Here is a 24,213-nt window from a genome sequence, read left to right as displayed (position 1 = left end):
AAAAATATTACTGGATATATTCCTCCTTGAGAACTTGCCGGAGATATGCAAGCAGACCTTTGTTCATGATTAGATCCTCCTGCACCTTCATTGTCATCTACTGCTAATTTAGAAGTGTTATTATTATCTTTATTATCTGAAAAGTAAATATTATTAAAAAATTAATGTATGAAACACAATATAAATTTAATTAGCACAAAAATTAAACAAATTAACCAAAGATATATATATTTCAATTAAGTTGATATTTAAAGAAAAATAATGTATATATTAAAAAAGTAATTTTAAGGGTTAAGTAACCAAGCATATTTCAAATAAAAACATTGATTTTGCTTACCTATTTTATCATTTTCATCATTAGAATTTTCCATAGATTTTTCTTGACTTATGTTTGTAGTGACAATTACTGAAGTAGGACAATATAATGATGTATCTAAGGAGAAAAATAATTTAAATTTAAAGAGTAGTGAAGAATCTTATTAGTTATATGGGGTCCGAAACTTCGAAGTTGAAACAATATGATTTCAGTACTTAATTATTCTTTAAGAATGAATTTATTTTTATTTAAACAATTATAAATATAAAATACAGGAGTTACCTTTTGGTGTTCAATAAAAAAAAAAATGAAAAAAATGTTTTTTGTAAGCTATTCTTGCTGGATGGTCTAATTTAAATGTATGTTTTTAGCCCTTTTATTCTCCAGATTATAAGACTTGTGAATTTTATGAGGGGTACCTTAAATCAAATGTTTGAGGACAATTTACCAAGAACTATCCAAGTCTTCAAACAACATATTCAGGATGAGATTGAAGCAATACCCAATAAAATGCTGCTAGGAGTTATGTAAAACTTCCAGTTATAGCTATAAAAATGTATACGTTATGATTTTCAATAGAGATCATTTGGCAAATATAGTTTATAGAAAAAAGTTTTTTTTTTATATTAAACACCAAATATAAATCCTTGTACTTTATGTTTATATTTATTAATATGAAAATAAATTCATTATTTAAAGAATAATTATACACTGAAATCATCCTATTTCACTGTACAATAATGTTTTATTTCATGTTATTCTTATTTAAATTATCATTATTTAGGTAGATAGCACTTAAGTTTAATTCTGAGCATACTTTTGTTTGGAAGAAATGATCAAGAACTTTCAAAGTTGGAATTATATTTTGAAATGGTTGATTTTATTCATGGTTTCTACTTTTTTCTAAGTCTAAAGATGCATTACTAACAATAGTTAAAGCATTTGAAGACTTCATTCAATGAGGATTTATTTCCAGCTTCACTTAGAAGTGCAATGATTTATCACTGAATTTTCATTCACAAAATATTATGGGAATGTTATAATTATCTGATCAGTGATCAATACATTTTTTAATAATATAAATGTATACAAATATGAGATGATAATTTAATCATGCTTAATATATTTTACCTTCAGAAGTATTTTTCTTAATGGTCATGTCTTTTTCAGTAACTTCATCTTTACCTAATCCTTCATCTGATGATAAAGACTTCTAAAAATATTTATAAAAGTTTATAAGATCATTAAATTGTTAACTTAAAGGAACAAATGTAATTCATTTTTATTCTTATTTGATTGATTACAAAAAATAACATAATTATGAAGTATTAAAAAATAATTGAAATTGATTATAATATGTATGATTTATTTTTAACTTACTTTATCACAATCAATTTCTTTAGGTATATTTTCAAGATGTTCATTTATATTTGGTTGACTAGTGGCTAAAATTAATAAATTATTTCTAAATTGTTTACCTATTTAAAACAATAAAAAATATTACATACGATTGTCACAAACTTCAACGTTGTGTTCTAATTGAGTATCATCAACTACTGGAGGATTATCTTCATCAGATGAAAAATTAATGTTATCTTCAAATACCTGTGTTTTATAATTATCGAATAATATTAATTATAACTTAATTATTAAATTACTAATTGCATGAATCTTACATCATTACTAAGTTCTTGACTGAGAACTTTTGAGGTATTAGGAGTTGGTGGTGGTGCATCTCCACCAGATGTACTTTCACTTGAAAGTTTTGCTAAATTAGCTGCCATTGTTTCACGATCTTTTTGTCGAATTATTGCTTCAACTGCCATCCACTCAGACATTGTGGTTTCATACTCTTGTTTACAATGTAAATCAACAGCATTTTGTTCCTCAACTGTACTACCAAATTTATAATGTCCTAATAAAAATGGCCAAACCTTAAAAAAAAGAAAAATATCATGAATTATACATTGAGTGAATAAACAAAAAATAAAATATCATACTTCTTTTCGAATATCATGCTGGACTCCACCAAAATAAGTTAGTCTAAAAATTTCTAATTTGGTGTCGTCATTTACAAGGTTGGAATCATTTTTAAATGAATACCATTTTTCCTTAGTCAATCCTGTTTCTGCATCACTAGAATCTATTATCACAGTATTTACAAGACCAGATAAATGAGTTCTCACAGTTGTTAAATGACGACAATATGCTAGCCAACCATAAAATGCTCTAGATATGATTTGCTTTTTCATTGTTTCGCATAAGATTTGCAAAGAATCACTGAAAATAAAAAAAAATAGTAATAAGATAATTTTAATCTTGATATTTGTCATTATTTGAAATGGATAATATTATCTCTTACTATATTAACTTAAAAAAGAGTAAATAATACAAAAATATTCTTTTGACTTTTAACCGAATCAAAGTTAAAAAACATGATATACCTTTAACATCTAAGTTATTTTTAATAGTATATACTTAAAAAGTTAAGTGAATTATTATTACCCAGTATCTTTACTAGTAGTTTGATTATTTATTAATAATGGAGAAGCTACAGGATCCAAGCTACTGGATGTAGATGTTGATGAATTAGTTGACGATGACTCCAAATGACCTCTTACTTTGTTAAGCATATTATTTGCAGCTGAAGGCATAGACCAAATTTTTGAATCTAATATTTCTTCTCCTCTAGATACTATGAAAAATATAATCTTTCAAAAACTATTTATAATATTTTAATTACATTTAAAATAATAAATTAAAACTTACAAAATTCTTCATGCCTAGCTTTACTAATTATTTGAAATACATAATCTCGAGATTCTTCTGTATTACTAGACAAATCATTAGAAATATCTTGTACTTGAGATCGTCCCTTTCTTCGAAGTTTAGGAAAAACTTTTCCTAAACAAAAATATAGGGTCTGTGGTAATATGTACATGATTAAAAAAATAATCTAATGAAATGTATTAAGAAAATTAATCTTTACTTATTTATTTAATTTATATTGTAATATAAAGATTATGTTAAATAGAATTGATATATAATGGACTTTCAAATAAATCTATCAAAATAAAAGATCCAGAAAGGATTCTTCTTGATCAAGGTGAAGGAAAGTTTAGATATATCACACACATAAGAGATACACTACTAGAAATTAATTACCTTTGCCTCTTTGAGGCCACAACGGAGGATCCAATTGGCCATGAGGTAATAGACCATTTTCTAAACAAGTAAGGAATGCTAGTAAGTGTCCTCCTTGTGGAAAATGTATGGGTGGTTGTTGTACACCATCCTGTGCAACTAAAACTATAGTTCCACCATTGTCATTTCCTATATAAATATATATAATATGTCAAATTATTTATTGCCGAAATATGTTTGAATTAACCATACAATATTGCATCTTTTCAGTCGTTAGGTATACCACTATTCCTAACCTAAGCACTTAATAAATTTGGTAAGAAAGCGGAAATTAGTTCATTAATTTAATTTAACGTCACTAATTCATTTTAAAATTAATTAAGTATTTTAATATAATGTAAGTTAAAAATTACTTTTAGATGCCTTAAAGAACAATAGTATATTGTGTAAACAAGATCTTATTCTATTAGTAAACGTCCATTAAATTTATAAAATAATTGTATTGTATTGTATGGTACATATTAGTTTCATTAGGTAACTACCTAATGTAGACAGAATGAATAGAATGAAGAAAAATAAAAAAATGCAATTATTACAATCATAACTATTAATTTTACTGAAGCAGAAGAAATATACTTATATAGTAAACTAAATAGAAAACATAATAACCAAAACAAAAAAAAAAAAATAATAATAATAATAAGTATATTAGGAAAATACCTTGTTGATGACAATGAACATACACTATTTCATCTACATTAACATTCATTGCATAGTCCCAATACTGGCTGTAACACGGAAATATCCGATTTTGTTAATAACTAATAATAATAAAATTATGAAATTACAGGTAGTTTAGTTTATTGTCAAGTGTAATAAAAACGTTATTGATGTATTTATTATATTTTATAAATTATAAGCAACTGTATAATAAAAAAAAAAATATTAAAAGATTAAAATAACTACCTACTTACATTGTACAAAAATTAAATAATATACATTTATATTTAATAATATTGTTTTAAATTAAAAAAAAATATATATTGTATTGATAGATAGGCGGGAAATTAATTCAAGTACCTACCTTAAAAAAGAAACATTAGATTAGGTAGTTGCAACTTAGCAAGTGAGGTTTTCTCAATACAGATACCTATATTGTTAATGATTTCCGCATAAAGAAGATAGAGATTATTCAACAATGCATCAATGTAATTTAATGAAATTTAATGGAATGTTAAAAAAATAAACAAAAATATAAAATGGCGATGTCACTTTTCAGTCTACTGTATTGTTTCATGATACAGGTTTTGAGTGTATGATATGAATTGGTTTGACAATGAAGCATGTTTTTTAAATTTGTATAATGAAAACGAGAATATATTCCATCATAAATTAGGTACATGACTTTTTTTAAAAATATTTATATTAATATTTTTTAGAAATAATATAATTAAAAAAAAAAAAATTTATTATCTTTTTTCAGCTATTTGTAGACATTTTGTTTTTTCTATAAACCTTAAAAAAACGTAAATGATGCCTTGTAAAACATTTTGAAAATGTAATAGGTACAACTTATCTGGAATAAAACATATCAAAAATACATAATTATAAAATTTTTTTTTCATGTAAGCATTTGAACTATAATTCATTTGAACCTATTTTAGCAAAACAACATTTTATTTAAAGTTAAGGGTAAGTCCACAATCACTTTTATAAGTGTTAGAAGTTCAAAGTATAACGAATTTGGATAATTAATTGGAAAATAATTAAAAATAAAAAATATTTCTTTTTTAAGGGACTAAAATTCATCAATTATTTATTAATTATAATTAGGTATACAGCTCAGCGTGTACAGCATAAAGTAAGTAAGGCACAAGTTCTATATATTTTTTTATTTTAATCAGGTACCTATATTAGTGAATATAATATTATGTATTATGTAAACCTATTGATTAATTACGTATTTTATGACGTTAAATGTATAATATCATGTTTGGTCAACTATATATGACCCATTTGCTAAGGAAAATAATGATTTTATTATGTGGGTAGTGGGTACCTAAAACTGCATTGTAATATTTCCTTAATAGTTGCCAGTTAGATAAAAGTCTGAACTTTTCTTTATTAAAAATCTGAAATTTTATAATTAAATTACAAAAATTATACAAGTTCATTTATTTACATTAGTTTTTTCAATTCAACATGCTGCACCCAGCACATCTGTTTCAACAATTGTGAAAATGTTTATAGCTTTTGAAGTAATAATGTTACCTGCAGTTTTTATTAAAAAATATTTTATTTTTCAAATTTTTGAATTTAAAATGCTTTCCACGCATATGAAATTTATTTTTAATTATTTGAAGAAAAAGAAGACTATTGTATAGGTTTTGTAAATCTGTGTTATTAAAAAAAAAAATAATACAACCTAAAAAATACAAATCTAGTATCTAGTTAAAAATCTAACCAACAGCTTTTTCTTTTTCAATAGAATTAATAAAAAGTATTTAAATCTAATTTTATAATTAATTATACTTTTTGATACATACAATTTAAAAACAATAGGTATTATAGGTATATATTAAACCACAAAAGCTATCAACTTATAATAAATTATTTAAAATATTTTTTTTGTTCAATAATTTTTTTATTTAATAATTATATATATATTATATATTTATATCCATAATTTGTTTTCATATAATATGATAAATAAAATTAATAACGCTAAAAACTAACCTTTTATCACTTGCATCAATTTCAGGATGATCATTTTGATTAGTACCGGGAGAATGACAATTCATAAGTTGATTTGGAGTCCATTTTATAATCAATGAATTAGCAGTTTGATGTAAAGACAAGTAACCTGCCATAGGTTCAGTTACATCTTTCTATAGCCAACATTTTTTTTTCAAATATTTAGTACAAATATCATTACATTTTATCATTAGAATAATTAATTATTCAAATACCGGTAAAACTAAAACATTATTTTTTCCATATAATAAAGTAACTCTATTATTTTGATGTAATGATTCCACATAGTCTTTAGCAGATATAGGAGTTTGTCTTTGATTATCATCATTACTTGTTGCATGTAGATTTCTACGATACTGAAAAAGATTTTATTAAAAATGTAAACATATATATATTTATATCTTGGAGACTTGGAAGTAACTATATAGTATATTAGCCGACCCGTCACAGCTTCGCCCGTTGTTTATTTTGCCTTCAGACGATGATATATTATGTAGAATTTTATATTCAAATTTTATCGTTTAATAATATTGGTAAGATAATATAAAAAACGGTTAATGAAAACGTATTGAAATGTTTCTATCGGTATTGATGATAAATATATTTTTATTAAAAATGGGAACATAAAAATACAATCCCCCCCTCTCCCACCCCTCTCTAGATAAAAAAATTAAAAATCTGATGATGTGGTGATGACATTTAAGAAAGTAATTGGTACAAAACTGTGAAAAAAAATGGAAAAAAGATAAATAGTTTTGTCACAAAATGGGAACATAAAAAAGGACTGTTCTTGTGGACCTCGCAGAGAGAGCCCAAAAATTAGCTTTGTTTTTTAATTTTTCAAGAACTTAATAATTATTTCTTACTAACAAAAGTGGTACCAAAATCTTCAGCAGACTATCAGGTACCTATAACAGTAAAAAATGTTTGACAAATCGGTTTAGTATAATTTTCTCGGTAAGCGCGGTCGTAGAAAATCTCTTACAGTTTTATATAGTAACTAAAACCTTCTCTGTGATGTTCTCTTTAATTAAAAAAAAACTACACGACGATCCAATAGGCAGTTTCGGAATTTGACCCGAACAAAAAAAAGCGACTTCATTTTATATAGTACTATAGATATACTATATAGTATATACATATTCCAACTATTTAAGAGGCTGCTATTTACATAGAGTATAGAAACGCAGTTTTTTTAATGGTCACCAAAGAAAAAAATTGCTTTATATTTCTATCACGATGTGTTTATAGTGATTTATTTTAATTTTAGTCTAAGACACTGCAGTGGCAGAAGTAAAGAAGCTAAGTTTATTCTACATATAGCTTGTCGGAAAAACAGTTACAGTAAATATATGTTTGCAATTACTTTCTTAAAAATTTTGAATATTCTATGAATAAAATAATCTAAATACAGCATACATTTATTGGAGTACGACATGGTGGAGACGTATGGTAGCCGCTTGATATACGATGTCTTTGAACTAATTCATCGGCAGGCGGATCTGTCCAGAATTGATCATGTGATTTTGTACGAGAATAATCTAAAGCACACGGTCCAACTAAACACAAAAAATTGTTTATTAAGAAACAATAATGTAATGTAGTAATGAATAAATATTTTAAGTTACCTAGTAATGAACTTAAAATGCTTCCATAATCTGGATCTGCTACTAAAGAATCTTTTTCGTAATATTTGCTGAAATTTTTTTTTTATTATTTTATTAATTAGGAAAATTAATTATTTATACACATTTATTAACTAATTTAACTATTCACCTGCAATTTTGAACCAAATGATCAATTATCACAGCTAAAAGTTTTTCAAACAACGCCAGGCGAATCCATAAGTACTTAGGAAGAGTAATAGATGTAGGACCCAAACCACTACCAGCTGAATTTTTCTTGGTCAAAGGTGGTGGATGGACATTTGGAAGTGTTATACTACTAGTTAATGTGCTGTTCACAGATGCAGCTCTAGTTGCACAGCTATCACTACTAAATATATAAATTAATAAATGTATCAGAAAAATAAAAATATACAATTATTAGACATTAAATAATAAATATAGTTAGGTATGCTATAAGTTAATGCTTAAGACTTAAGAGGTACCTATTAATTATCAAAAAACAAATTTTTATACAAAATTTGTTTGAAATAAATAGTCCACCTGAATCTGTAAAGAAAGAATTAACGGAGCTATTTAAAAAATTAGGTATTGTTGCGCATACAAACACCAAGTGTAAAAAATTTGAAATTTTCACTAAATACAAAAAATCCTTTTCATCTCTTCGAACTCTCATTTAAATACAAGATTATCCCGCTAAAATATTTAGTGGTAGGTTTTAGCGTAAACATATTATACCTACTGTGTGTATAATTAAATAAGTAGAAATAATAATAAATAATATTTCTTCCGTCTTTACCTGCAATAGTTATGCATATATTCTATGTAGCAATATATAGAGACGGATTCAGTCTACAAATATAGGGTATACTCAAATTTTCCCAACAGGCTTTATAGTAACGGTGCTTAATTATATATTTTTAAACATGCCTGATTCACTTTATAGAATATATATTATATATATATATAAGGCATTATAACATTGATTTATTCAATACATGATGATTAAAAAAAAACAACATTTCTAACATTTCTTTGAAAGTCGAGATCTCCGCAATATACGGGGAGCTAACGGGTAAAGGGTTTTCTTTATCTATCTGGCACATTTTATGTAATTTTCTAGTATATTTCCAGTTCGTCGACACCTATAGTTTGTTCTGACCATGGGCATATAGGTATAGGAAATATTTTCGAAGAGGGTTTTGTTCTTGCAGCAGATATATAATAGGTAAATTAAGTTTAATTCACAATATTATTTTAAAATTCTTTTATTTTTAATTAACCTATCTTTAACCTTTGCCCATTTTGCGACGAACTTCAATTGCGATCGACCAAGTATTATTAAAATAAGTGTAATATAATAAAAAATCCAATCGAATATTTTACAGAATTTCTCACATTACCTTTAAATCCGCGCTTCTGTGGAATAGTTATTTAAATAATACCTAAATATCTATTAAGATGTTGTATTATAAAAATTTAAAAATAAATATTATATTTTAGTTTATTATTAGTATCCTGCTGACAGTAGGTATAATTTAACAATTATTTTTTATAATATAAAAATAGACGTATACTGCAGGACATAGACTACCTATAAATAATAATACATTTATAATTTGTACACAACAATATTTATTTCATGACTAAAATACAACATAAGTATCTAACTATGTAAAGTAAATAATAAAAAGCTGATATCAACAATATATAAGGTGAAACCCGTTAAGATAAATCGATAATACATGTAGAAGACACAAAATGAGCAATAACAGTACGTATATTTAATTTACGTTTATATTATAGCTATTAGGTATTATTATATATTTTTAAGACCCACAATAATATAACATTTATACACAGACTATCTGTCTACTTTGATCGTGATTTAACCGATTTGTGTATATTTAATAAATTGACATCTATTGATCTATAATATATGACTATACAGTTACTAAAATATGTATTTTATTAATATAAGTATAGATAAACTATAATAAATGTTTAGGTTTTATAATGCATTTATTATCATTTTTATGTTATTAGTTATTAATTATTATAGTAGTAAAGTAGTTATAAGTTATAAATGTTTGTTTATTTTTATAAAAATTAAAATATTTATTTTTTGTTACATAAAGTTTGTTAAGCTTACTTATCATTGCCAAATAGTAACCAAGTCAATGAACGTCTTCGGTTTAACGTGCATGTACAAATTCGTGCTGGGGTTAAACTACTGCTTCTTCTAAAAGGAGAAACTACTACAGATCTGAAAAATATGGTCTGGTTTTATAAAATACTATGGAATATTGAATAAAAAGAGTATTTTCACAGACTGGATATATTTTTGTAATTTAACTGTACTATTTATGAAGGATAAAACATATTAAATATGCCTATAATTCCTATAATTTCACTTATGTATTTATTGTAAATTTATAAAGTTTATTTTATTATTTTAAAGAAAATGTAAAATTTTTACTCGGTACATAATAATTTGAGGCTTACTTTTCATTGCTAAATAATAACCAAGTTAATGAACCTCTTCTATTTAAAATGCACGATGGGCAAATTCTTGGTGAGGCCATTGAATCACGTCTTAGAATTATTGGTCTGAAAAATAGGGTCTCTTTATCAAAACAAATACGAAGAATAGACTAAAAACAGAATATAATTTTCAATAACTATAGAAAATTTTAAACTACTTGCATTTATCAAGTAAAATATAAAATCTTATAAAAAAAATTTTGTAACAAGAATAATTACATATATATATTTTTTAGTATATTATTAATTATTATAAAACATAGTAATTATTATATTTATATAGTATATAGTATATCTATAGTACTTATTCGAAATATGATGTTATTTTAATATTATGCAGGATACCATTCACCAAGAATATTCACCCTTATTTCGTCTTCTATAATGAAGTTATTTAAGTTCTATATTTTTGTAAAGTAAGGCACTAAGGCCTATAATTCTTCATATAAATATATATTTTAATAACTTAAAAACTACCAGTTCAAAATTTATTTAGGTACATTTAAAAAATATATATATATCCACTAAATAAATTTAAGTAAAAAAGTGGATTTCTTCAAAACAGATGTTTTGTACCTATTGCCACAGGATAATGCATATAATAGTACAAATTCTCTCAAAAATTTAAAAATATGGTCTTTAAGTATATACTTTAAAATTTTAAGAATTAGAATAAATTCATTATTAAATTAAAAATGGAGGTGACATTGCTTGGTTAATAGTTCTAATGGTATAGTTCTATAAAATGAGTGACATATAGAAAAATATACATATATTATACATATAAACAGAATGATTCTTTTAAAGGCAAACACGCATTTATTTATTTATCGGAATTTTTTTATTTTAGTATTATTACTGAAGTCATTAGAAACATTTTTGAAAAAAACTGTTTTAATTTTTATAGGTACTGTCAAAAATAAATGTTTTTTTATTTTTGTTATTTGGCGTTTTACTTTTTACAATTTAACCTTTTACAATTCAAAGTCATTAAATAATATTATACATGTTTATCCAATTTATGATACTTAAAAAGTAGTAAGTACTTAAAAAGATAAAATAAACCTATACATATTATATATATATATATATATATATTATTATCTTTCTTTATTCTGCAAAAAAAAATAAAATACATAAGTAAATCAAAAATTATTCTTTCTATTTTTATAATTTCTATTGTACAGAAAAAAATTCATAAATCAGGAACGGCGCGATTAACAATAATATAATAAGAATATGTACCTATATGATTATTATAGTACCTACGTCCTACATAATAAAACTTCCATAAGTCCTCTGGAAAAAATTCTGAAGATTCTAAATTAATTTAGTGTTTTGGCTTTAAAAACATGCAGAATTATAAATTATAACAAGCTGGTATTATAACATAAAACATTTAAAAAATAATTTTGATGAAAACTAAAAAAATAATAAAATAATTTTTTAGTAGAAACCATACAATTTTTTATTGAAAACCACGAATAATAGGTACTATAGAATAAAGTATTGGAATTAGTGTATTACGGGTCGGGTCAGGTTTAAATTTAATTGTTAAATCTAATTGTTTCAGATGAATAATCACCAAAACAAGAGTGGGGAAATAGATAAAATACTTAAATTTTATTAAAATAAAATGTTATTAAACAGAGTATAATATAGTTTTTAATTTCAATAAATAGTATAAACTAAAAATACAGGTGTTATCATAATTTATGTAAGCATAACAATATGTTATTATAAACTTAAAATTTTATAAATTAAATATTAAATTTAATATAATTTAAAAAAAAACCTATTTATTATAGTTTTTAAATATTGAACGAGTGCTCCATTCCTAAATCGCTTAGATATAGGTTTTAAAATAGGTATATACATTTTTTTTTATTTAAATACAAAGCGGAACGATGAATACATTGGTTTTAAAATGCTAATTAATAAAAAAAAAAATGATGTTTTAGGAAACCAGTTTTGCATTTATAAACTCTTTTTTTCACCAAATCTGTTTTTAATTATCATTTAATTAAACTTCCACACGTAAGCTTATATGCACAAATATAATAAATAAAGTACATACCAATAATATGAAATAATTGTAAATAAAAATATTTCTTTTCTAAATCCCAAAAACGCGTAAACCAATGGCGCGTCTTACAATGTAGAGGCGGATAGGCCAATCGGTAAATCCAGATTTTCCAACTTAAATTATGGGACCCCAAGTTAAAACACGGTATTTTATATTTTAAATGTTATTACTAATTAATAGAGCTAGAATTTTAAAACATAATATAAGCATATTAAAAAGCACACGATTGTTTTAAAAAATCTATACGTTCAATACTTTAATACATTTAATAAACAAGCTGATAACGAAAATAATAATAAATCAATATAAACATTTAATGCCGAGTTTGCATTCTGAGTTTTTACGTTTCTTATTAATTCAATTTTTTATTAATACTATAGTAGCATAATAAATATATAAAAATTCTACAGCTAAAATAACTGTAAAAGCAAAAAAAAAAAAAAGCATTTATACAAGAAAAATAAGAATATGCATTAAAATCCGAGTTCTACTTATTAATATAATTATAATACCGAACTATTTACAATTTGGAAACAGTTTATTTTTTTTGCAGGTATTTGGTAAATGATTAATAATGAAATAAATACTGTTTACGGCTTTACGTTAATAATACATGTGCAATTGTAGTACGTTTTCTATAGTATGTTATGTATATTAATATATTATGGATATAAATGATTATTAAATATAATATACTAATAATTAGCTATATTCTATACTATTATTTTTATAATGATGTTGTAGTATCATATATTTTTAGAATATGATCGTGGTAACTGGTAAAGAAGTAAAAATAACGTCTATTACAAAAAATTTTCAATTCAACTTTTCAATGTCACAAGATCATTTAGAAAGCTTAATTATGTTGATGAATAATGAGTATTGAAAAATAAATGTTAACTAAAATTAACAATAATAATATTATTGATAAGGTTGCTGCTTAAAGTGATCTATAAAAAAAAAAACTAATGTATTAATTATGACTGAATACTTTTATAAAAAAATAAAACAATATGAGAGTAAGAATATACGCACTTGTTTTATATAAATGCATTCCAAGCGAAAAAATGTTTGGCCCTTAAATTTAATTCCTGACAACATAAAATAGCCCTATCCGCTCCTAGCTGTTACAATGCACGAATGTCTAATGGATTTATTTAATATAATTTAGATTTTAATTACGACTGTGTAGTATGATTTATAATCTATAAATGATACATAATATGATAAAGAAAACGGAAGTACTTAATCATTATTTCATTGAATTATTTAGGTGACTGGAAAATATATAACGATTGATAACATATAAAGCGATAATAAAATATTTAATTAATTATAACACATAATAATTTTATAATCAAATAAATGTTTTTATATTTTTTGTTTAAAAACAAAAAATTCAAAAATTATTAATCATTTTGAGTTATGAGTTATGACATATCACTTATGATATTATAGCCTGTATAGTTATTTATATTAATTTTGTAAAATGTTATATTACTATTATTTACCAACTACCAAATATTGTTTATTAATTATTATTATTATTGAATTATAAACAATAAAAAAAAAAACTTATGAGTATTAAGTACAATGTAACTGAAGATCACTAATAATATAATACCAGTTCCAGAAAGTATTTTTTGTTTAAACAAAAATAAGTCATATAGTAAAATATTGAAAAATATTAACCTGAAATTGGCGAAAAAAAAATTACAACAATGTACCTATTATTGCAGCATTTTTTTTTTTTTTTTTGTATGTATAATTTATTTACCATAACGATGTTTCTCCTTAATTCTAAAGCATTTAAATATTATAACTATAAATACTTAAATCTAAATTAATAAAATTAAATAGTAAAAAAATATTAAAAATATAACACTTAAGAAAAAATATATATTTACTTATTTGGGTCAATGTTTTCCATTTCTTGAACCTTCTGACTAATTATGGAGGCAGGTTCAAAATTTTTCGCCATTTTATGTAATAATGCTGTTGTTGAACTAGTTTTAAATAATCCTAATGCTCTTCGCCTCAATCCTTGGGATAGACATGCTTCAACAGCAGCTATATAACAATTTAATATTTATTATATTTTTATCAAAAATGTATTTGTATTATTTTTTTTTATCCAAACTACTAATTCTCTAGTTAAATTATTCGAAGTATATAACTTTATAATTAATTACTATATGTATAAATAAAAATGAACAAGCATAATATTTACGTTAGATGTCTACAACCTACTGCAGCAACAGCTTATAGTATTGTTAAATTATATACCTGTATAGTACCTACGTACTAGTTTGTAATATATATAGGTATAATATAAGTTATAAATAGAAAATTAGCTAAGTTTATTATACAATGTTTATACCGATATAATATAAAGTAGTTATGGTACTTGCACAGTACCTATTGGCTATATTATACATTTTGACTTAAAATCGAAATTTATGCCGATTGCTGAAAAATTAATTTTGATGCTACAGTAGGTACATAATAACTATAGGTATATAGCTATTATATTTTATACAAATATAAAACTATATCAATTTTTGCTATATAAAAATAAAAAATAACAAAACACAGATTGTAGTGTTGATGGGTGTGAATGTGAGTCGTGAAATATAAAACATACCTATATTTATTCATTTTTGTAAAAAACATATAGAATTTTATAATATTTTTAACCTTAATTAAATATAGTCAATCATAAAATATTTAAAAAATGATTTTAAGCAACATTTTTTAACTGTATATATGTATAGGTTTAAATATAATTAGGGGAAAGCGGAGTATATAGTTCCGTACGAGAGGCAAAACCGTATAGTAAGGTTTTCTGAACATCGAGTCAAGATAGAAAAAAAAATGTTAATGTTTATTTATCCATGACCGTATGTTTATTGTAAAATACACATTTTTTTCTTCACATATCATAATTACAATTTTTCATAATTAATCTTTTTTGGTTTGTACAAAAATCGTTTTAAATTACAAAAAAATAAGTACAGATTATTAAATAATATAATTTGGATTGTTTTTACTTTTTACTTAATTACTGTTAATTTAAAGCCACCTACTACTGTGGGGAAAAAACGTATGCCATTATGCAAGCTGTCTATACAATGATAATGAGTCAAAAATAAAAATATTTATCAAAACTAAATATCAGTTAAACATGAAAATCACTATAACAGTACCTATAAAATAAATCTCTACTCCATATCCCCTCTCACCGCTGTGTGCGAACGCTTATGATACTTGTAATTTGTATATAATATAGGTTAATGTAAATCATAATTATTTTATAAAAAATAAATTTTTTAACAATAATTTGTGTTATTTGACATTTTTTAATAAGGATATTGTGTATCATCTCGATATGGGGAAAAATCGTAATTTTAAGTACTTTAAAAATTTGGATTTTATTTTAAGTCGATGTTAAATTTTTTTAAAAATGCTTAAATATTATTAAAGCTATAACAATATTTGTAATTTAATAACACATTCTAATTTCAAATTCTTAAAATTGTGTAAGTTCTACAGTGCTTAAAAGTTATAGTAGTACGGTTCTGCCCCGCCTTCCCCTACATATACATATAATATATATATTACATAAGATGTAGGTCAGGGATTACCTTAATTTTTTTTTTTAATTGTCTAGTTGTTTATATCAATAAGTATTTTAAATGTATAAAGATACCTACTAGATAAATTCAAGTTTATATAAGCTTAAATTTAAAACTTTAATTTATTTAGATAGTAATTTCTAACAATATAGGTATATATATATTTAAAGAATTTTATTTTTACAATTTATATTAAAAAAATAATAGTTTATTGTAAATACACTACCGCAAAGAGATGTAATTGAGCCACTTTCTTCGTGTACAAACTTCCTAGTTACTGCTTCTTCCATTATTTGTTTCACCTGTTGTATATATTAAATAATAAATGAAAATGTTTTTCAACTGTTTTAAATTATTATTATTATTTATAACTTTAAAGTAATAGTAATGTACACTTTTTCCACAAAAACTCAGTTCACAGAAATTAAGAAAATATGTATAATATGTTTAATATAATATTAAGAACATATTTTAAATAAAAAATTTCTTTCAACAAAATCAGTAAAATTATTTAATAATTTTTATAGTTAGGATATTAATATTGTATATTTGAATGAAAAATTAAAATATGTTTTTAATTTTAATAGAGCTCTAATTATAGAAATTATTATTTGAAAAACTCGTTATTAGAAATATATATATAATATATATATATGATGAGCAAGAGCGCAACCATAGCATTTTTTTATTGGGAGTGTAAAACTTTATTATATATTTTAGGTACTTATGTATTATAAATAACTTATAAGTCATAAGTACCTACCTATATTAATATTATATATTAGAGGAATTAAAAATGTTTATAATTATTCCTAAAAATTAAAATATATAGTATATGTATAAAAAGTATAAATAGGTATAAGTAGGTGTACATAACACAGGATGAATTAAAATAAAATTGTTTTTGTTCAATACAACTTTTAAATATTCTTGTTGAAAAAAAACAATAATAATCAATAGTTTCATAATATAAATCTGTATATCTATAATACGGTTAAAATATAATGACACTTTATTAGGCATTTTAGTAGATCATTCAATATACAATAGTTGTACAAGAAAACTAATTGCAGTTAAAAATTTGATCAAAGTATATACCTAAAAAGTAAAATATAGTTGTCAAATTATACAATTTACATTTTATATAACTATTAAAGAATAAAGAATGAAACATTTATAATTGTGATGTCACTGAAACTAACAAGATAATTAATAAACACTGATATAATAAATAACTTCATAAATTTACAAGATTTGTTCGTAGTTATAGCCTATAGCTAATAATAATTTTATTACATATATTATATATATAATAAGTAAATAAGATTTTATAATAATAATAATATTAACAATTTTATGTTTTAAACTTATGGATTCTAAGATAAACCTGAATTGTAATATTTGTATATAATATATTATATATATATAATACCGCGTGTCCCAAGAAACAGGGTACACTTTATCACTCATTGCCCTTTTAATATTTTTCAATTTTGTTTGCGGGACATTAAACTACACTTATAGATTATAAATTCCTATGAGTCAAATTTTTTTTAACTCAAGTATTGCACGTATGCGCAACAAAAATTTATTTTTTTTAAATGGCAACCCCTGTTTTAAATATCATTTTCGGATTGATCGATTTTTTGAAGTGATTTTGATGTATTAACTTGTATTGTAAACTCAAAATTAGCTAAATTAGAGCTATAAGTATAGTTTTAAAATCTTATTAAATTTGAATATTTTTAGATTTTTAGATTCTGAGCGGAGCGGAGCGAGGAATGTATTGGTTTACAATGATGTTTATTTCTTTTTTATTATGTAAACACTTTTTCTCCTCCTAAAATTGCTCAAAAATCCAAGTGTAACATATTTTCTGGAAGGTAATGTTCTTGAGCTGGTACTTTAGAGAGGTCATTTTTCGATTTTCGAAATAATACTCGAAATAAAAGCGGTTAAAGGAGAAAAAATGTACAACTTTACGATTATGTAATATAAAATAATTATGGCTTTATTTATCACCATAGAAACGAATAAAATTAAATAAAAAAGATCCCCTCGTCCGCTCAGAATCGTTTTTTAACGAATGCAATCATATTGCATTCAAATCGAATACCTACAGTAAAATTACACTATCCTGTCTGAGGACCGAAGGGACGATGGACAAATATCCATCACCGAAATGCGATGACCTACTTTTTTTTAATTGTACTTATTATTTCTTTCTAAACGCCGTTATGTAATCAAAATTATTATTAATATTAAAGTAATAAATTATTTGCTGTTTATGCATAATTGTTTCATTTTAATGTTACGCATATTACGATATGAAATAATTTAAACATGTATTTTTAAGAAATAAAATTCTAAATTTCTATTTTATTTTATTTAACAATACTATAAATTTTTATTTACAATTTAATTTACAGAAATTACATCATTTACTATTTAATAAACTGTTCAAAAGTCATTATTATTTTAATAGATGCCTAATTCTAATTCTGATGTAAAAAAAAATACGTACAATTAGAAATAAAATGAATGTTTAAATGTTTGAATATCAATTTGATACTTACGATTTTACACAACGGAGGGACTTTCGAACAATTTATTGAATTTATAATTTATTACTTTAATAAAAATAATTTTGATTACATCACTGTGTTTAGAAAGAAATAATATGTAACTACAATTTTAAAAAAAATATTCAAATTTAATAAGATTTTAAAACTATACTTTTAGCTCTAATTTAGCTAATTTTGAGTTTACAATACAAGTTAATACATCAAAATCACTTCAAAAAAATTGATCAATCCGAAAATGATATTTAAAATAGGGGTTGCCATTTAAAAAAAATAAATTTTTGTTGCGCATGCGTACAATACTTGAGTTAAAAAAATTTTGACTCATAGGAATTTATGATCTATAAATGTAGTTTAATGTCCCGCAAACAGAATTGAAAAATATTATTATTTATTTTATTTTGCATACCTATATGACATTGGCTATAATATCCTAACTTACATTATAAAGTAACAAAAAATAAAATATTAAGTATGTAAATGGGGTTTTTTTTAAAAGAATATTAGTATAAATAAATAAATAAGTATATAGATAAATAGTTAGCAGGTATAAATATAAATTTAACTGTGCATAAGTACAAGTATAAGTATGTTAACAGCAAGTAAATAATTAACAAAATAAAACAACAACGTAACAAGGTATAACTACAGATATTATATCTAGTGTTTAAAGGGATGACAAATTCCACATGGAATATTATTACTCAGGTTGTTATTATAGACGCCTTTACAAACGTATCTCCAGGTTGCTTATCCATACTACTGCATCTTCTTCAGCTTTGTGCAGTCTTGCTATGCTGCCAATGAACTATTAGTATTATGACACTCTTCAATGATATGTTGAATTGTTTGTTCTGCTTCGTAATCACATAAGGGAGAATTGGTCATGCCCCATTTGTATAGGAGACTTTTACATCTACCCTGATTAGTCCTAACTCTGTTTAAAGCTGTCCAAATGTGTCGAGGCAGACTGAAACCCGGAACTCTCTCCATTGGATTTGCGATCAATGTTAAGTTTTGCACTCCTGAATCTTTCCAACGGTTTTTCCACACCTCGGGTATTGATTCTGTCGGGAATTTCATGTTCCAAATAGGGTGTCTTGACTTCAGTCTTTTTTGGGGGTGTGAAAAGATGTCATTATATAGTGGGAAAAATATTAAAAGGGCAATGATGAGTGATAAAGTGTACCCTATTTCTAGAAACACTCGGTATATGTGAGTGTAATATAATACGTATAAATATAATTTATACAAATTTAACATGTTTAAAAAAGGAGCTAATACCCTTTAGTCTCCATTTCTGTTCTATACACTATTGTAGCTGTATAGATTATAAATCATTATAATTAAATAGTTTCAAATTAGTCTAAAGTATACATATGGTTATACAGGGGTGTGCTCAGGGGATGGTTTTAGAGGTTCAAACCACCTCCAAATTGACTTTCTTAATTTTTAACCTATATTTTTTTATAAAATAAAAATATTTATTATAAGATATTATACATTCACAGTAAAATATAATTTTATTCATAAATATTTTACTACAAAAAAAAAGATAAAAATGAAACTCTATAATTGTAAATGTTATATACTATAAAGTTAAAAAATTAAAACCACCTCTAAAACAAGATTCTAGGCATGCCCCTGTGTAGGTTGTATGTTATGTGTAAACCTATATAATATATACATAATATACATAATATTATGTGAAGACTATATAGAGTATAGACAGATAACAGAACTTCTTTCATCATACTATCATAGTACCTATCTATACAAACTATGTACATAAATGCCATAAAAACGTATTACACGCAGATTAAAAAATAATTTTAAAATATGGGTTTTAATAAATCAATTTGAAAACAATAAATTAAAGCAATAATAAAGTATTGTTTAAACAGGTTTTGAGTAACTACCTGTAATGTTAAAATTATTAAAATTATACTACAGAAAAATCTATTTTTTTTTACATTTAGGTGTACCTACATATATAATATATATATATTATATTATGAAATAATAAATATATTTTATATATTCTGAGTGGAGCAATACAGTTACAACAATGTATACGAAATGAAGTCTATTATATAACGTTTTTGCGCAGATAATTTGTTTTAAATTTCAACTTTAAGGTGGTATATATATTTCCACTTTTCTTAAGAATTAGAAAAGTGTATAATAAAAAGCGGAGGAAACATGAAAACTTATAATAACATTTTAAATAAGAATCCTTTTAGTTTTTTTTAAATTATATAGGTAATTCTGAAAGAAATTATGCCTTATTACAGACTTTTTATATTAACATTACATAAATTGAACGTTGAACATAATCCAATTTTCAAAATACTTTGACATTTTTCATTTAGTATTATAATTAATATTTGAAATGTTGACTTATATTAATTATTGGTCTTTATAAAATAATATTAAAGAAATTAAATATATAATGTAATACAAATGATATATACTGCAGGTGCCAGGTTCTAATCTAGTATAAATTGTTTTGATAGCAGTTGAAAAATATCAAAATTGTTTGACCATTTTTTGATGAGAGTTAGAGGTAAAATTTTATCAAAAACAATGATTTGTAAATTATTTTGTTGAAAGTTAAAAATAGTGTGTAAACTTGAAAAATTACAACAATCCTATATAACTTTACTTAAGACAGTTAAAAAATATCAAAAATGATAATTTTTTTGTTATTAACTGTTAAATTCTTGAAAAAACAAATTACTATACATATATATTTTATATTTATTACCTATATATTATTTAATTTTAATAACATGTACTCAAAAGTGGATACCATTCTTTTTCTACGATATAGATAATTTATAAATAATATTAAAAATTACGATTTTTACACTATAATTTTTTATTAGTTTCAGAGTGGAACGATGATATAATGTTGATTTTACAATAATAATATACGAGTTTGCGAGTGTGTGTGCCATGGACTATTATGATGGGCACGTATACACAATAAAAACTCGATAAAATTATTTAATTTTCAACATTAATCTTGGACATCAAATTGGAACTATTTATATACTTTAAAAAAGTAGATCAAGGTTCGTCAAAATGTTGACAGATTAACCTCGAAATTAAATATTTTGTAGTTTCTGAACATTTTTCTTTTTATAGACATCTAAAATTTGAAAAAGTAATAAAATATTACTCATTAATATTTCTACCTATAATAAAAATAACAAAGTTACTGGAATTACATTAATTTTTTATAACTGCGATTTGAAGTTCAAATGTTTACGAAATTCACCAGTAAAATAACTATTTCTTCAAATAGTTTTTCATATTTTGTTGTAATTTAAAATGTGGTATAGGTAATTTTCGAAATGTTTTGACTCTTTTTCATTTATTTATAGTTATGAAATACTTTCGATTTTATTGTTTTAGTTTGGGTTTTAAATTTAATACAAGTTCCACAAAAGTTATATTTTATATAAATTTTAGATTCAAATTTTTACAAAAAGTGCCTAAAACCGTAGTAATAATAACATTTATAAAATATCTAAATTATATAGGAAAAGTTTGAAATGTAGTACAATGTTTTTCTAAAATAATTCATTCTGGAACTAAAAAACTTAAAAATTTATAAAATCACATTGTTTTGTACCTATAGATATTTGAAGTTAACATTTACATATTTTAATGATGAATAACAATGTTATTATTATTTTGTTGTAATTCAAAAATATTTTATGTAAATTATTAACTTAACTATATACATGATGAAATGTATTCAACATATGCGTAAATTAATATTAATATATTATATCTATACGTATACTATGAACCTTTATATATATCCACACTGTATGTCTGTATTACGGTAAAATTATTGTGTATAGACTCAAAAGTTAATACTAAAAAAATCAGATAAGTGCGGGTTAGTGCGCTCTGCTGTGCATAGTGCATTAGGTGCCGTGTGGATAATTAATATACATTATATAGGCGGAGTGTTAAATTTGAATCCAATGATAGATATCATTGTGTACAAAAAAATATTCTGAACGAAGATGTTTTGTCAGCCTAGGTCTCTATAGAATATAATATCCAGTGATTGGTGAAAAAGGTGGTTTATGTTTTAATGGCCTGAATACACCAACATTTAAGTTCTTTTATAATTATTGTAAGCTAAACTTATGGAAAATCTTGTATTCAATTTTCAACTCTTAACTACTTATACAAAAAATTTTATGAATTATACCTACAAATTAACTTGCAAGTATTCATGATTTTAAAGAATTTTGTGAATATTTGAACTTCAAAAGCTGATAAAAATAATTGTGCTTATATGTACTCTTATAATTTTTAAACCACTATAAAAATAAGTTATGCGGAACTTAGTATTAAATTTTCAATTATTTTGATTCGGCCAAATTTTTTTTGTCGATATTTATAAAATCATATATTTATAAACAGAGCCTGATTTACCAAATATATATGGCCCAGGAAAAAATAAAAAATAAATTTTTATTTCAACAAAATGATATATTACCTACGCATTACATTAACATATTAAATACATAGTTTGTGATAGTCACCGGTGGACCCAGGACAAATTTCTATTTTGTCCGTGCGTCGTAAATATGGCCTTGCTTATAAATAGCATTAAAATAAGTGAAATATTTTGAAAATTTTTATGTAAAGAAAATACCAATCTAAATAACTGGTGAAATTTTCAAGTACTTATCATATTTTTTTTCGTTTGAAGATAAATCATTATCGTTACGCGATTTCGTAAATATTTAAAATTCAAACGAACATACCATTTTTCCTATTATGATGTTTCGAGTTTTCTCTATAGTTATTTGAAGGAAAATTTATATAAAACTTAGTGTTGAATTTTTTGACCTTAGATATTAACACAAAAATTTTATGATACTTCAACTTCAAAATTACTTGCAAATTTTCGTGATTTTGACATATTTCGTAAGAATTTGAACTATAATAAACGCTTATAAAAATAAAAATTGTGACTAACGATTATTTTTTTTAACTTCAATAAGAAAAACTCATAAGGAACCTTGTATTAAATTTTCAAGTTTTTTTGGCCATCCAAAATTTTTTTATCGACACTTCAAAAAAAAATTCTTAGAAAAATCGATAATTTCAGTGGTCTATAAATAGCTAAAAAAAAAATCAAAATATTTTGAAAACTTGTGCATGTATTGATAACGGTAGGTGGTGAAACATGTGGTGAAAATGTCAAGTATTTACAGTGATTAGTTTTTGAGTTACATAACCATAAAAAAAAATCGATTTGGTCAAAAACTGGTTTTGCATAAAAATTCCTGTTTTTCCGTCACTTTTTTTTTGTTTTTCTCAATTTTTTTGAAAACTGTTGTAAAATGTTTACTTTTGATAATGCACCACTTTTTTCATAATGCACCAAGGATATTCACTTTGCCATCGGAAACCACCCCCGAAATTTGAAATTAAAGCATTATTTCGACTAGTTATGCTGTTTACAGCCACACACATAAAAAAACACATATCA

At 23.8% G+C, this 24,213-nt stretch overlaps 1 protein-coding gene across 2 annotated transcripts in view; it reads right to left on the bottom strand.

Annotated features, from left to right (window-relative positions):
• Positions 1-24,213, bottom strand: part of LOC114126361 (small G protein signaling modulator 2-like) — a 34,145-nt gene that overhangs the window by 7,376 nt on the left and 2,556 nt on the right. The window contains exons 3-22 of one of the 2 annotated variants that reach the window (XM_027990296.2): positions 16,331-16,406; positions 14,377-14,539; positions 10,345-10,449; positions 9,992-10,105; positions 7,991-8,209; positions 7,843-7,910; positions 7,634-7,773; positions 6,430-6,570; positions 6,197-6,348; positions 4,181-4,248; positions 3,482-3,649; positions 3,086-3,220; positions 2,822-3,011; positions 2,317-2,596; positions 1,993-2,250; positions 1,825-1,921; positions 1,697-1,761; positions 1,448-1,529; positions 338-433; positions 12-136 (exon numbers count right to left, since the gene is read on the bottom strand). In XM_027990296.2, coding sequence (XP_027846097.1) covers positions 12-136; positions 338-433; positions 1,448-1,529; positions 1,697-1,761; positions 1,825-1,921; positions 1,993-2,250; positions 2,317-2,596; positions 2,822-3,011; positions 3,086-3,220; positions 3,482-3,649; positions 4,181-4,248; positions 6,197-6,348; positions 6,430-6,570; positions 7,634-7,773; positions 7,843-7,910; positions 7,991-8,209; positions 9,992-10,105; positions 10,345-10,449; positions 14,377-14,539; positions 16,331-16,406 — 2,742 coding nt within the window. The remainder of the gene's footprint in view (positions 1-11; positions 137-337; positions 434-1,447; positions 1,530-1,696; positions 1,762-1,824; positions 1,922-1,992; positions 2,251-2,316; positions 2,597-2,821; positions 3,012-3,085; positions 3,221-3,481; positions 3,650-4,180; positions 4,249-6,196; positions 6,349-6,429; positions 6,571-7,633; positions 7,774-7,842; positions 7,911-7,990; positions 8,210-9,991; positions 10,106-10,344; positions 10,450-14,376; positions 14,540-16,330; positions 16,407-24,213) is intronic. The other variant, XM_027990297.2, reaches the window with a different exon arrangement.

Source organism: Aphis gossypii, chromosome 3, assembly GCF_020184175.1.
Source record: "Aphis gossypii isolate Hap1 chromosome 3, ASM2018417v2, whole genome shotgun sequence".
NCBI lineage: Eukaryota > Metazoa > Arthropoda > Insecta > Hemiptera > Aphididae > Aphis > Aphis gossypii.
Note: the sequence above shows the minus strand (reverse complement) of the source record. Positions and strands in the feature narration are given on the sequence as shown.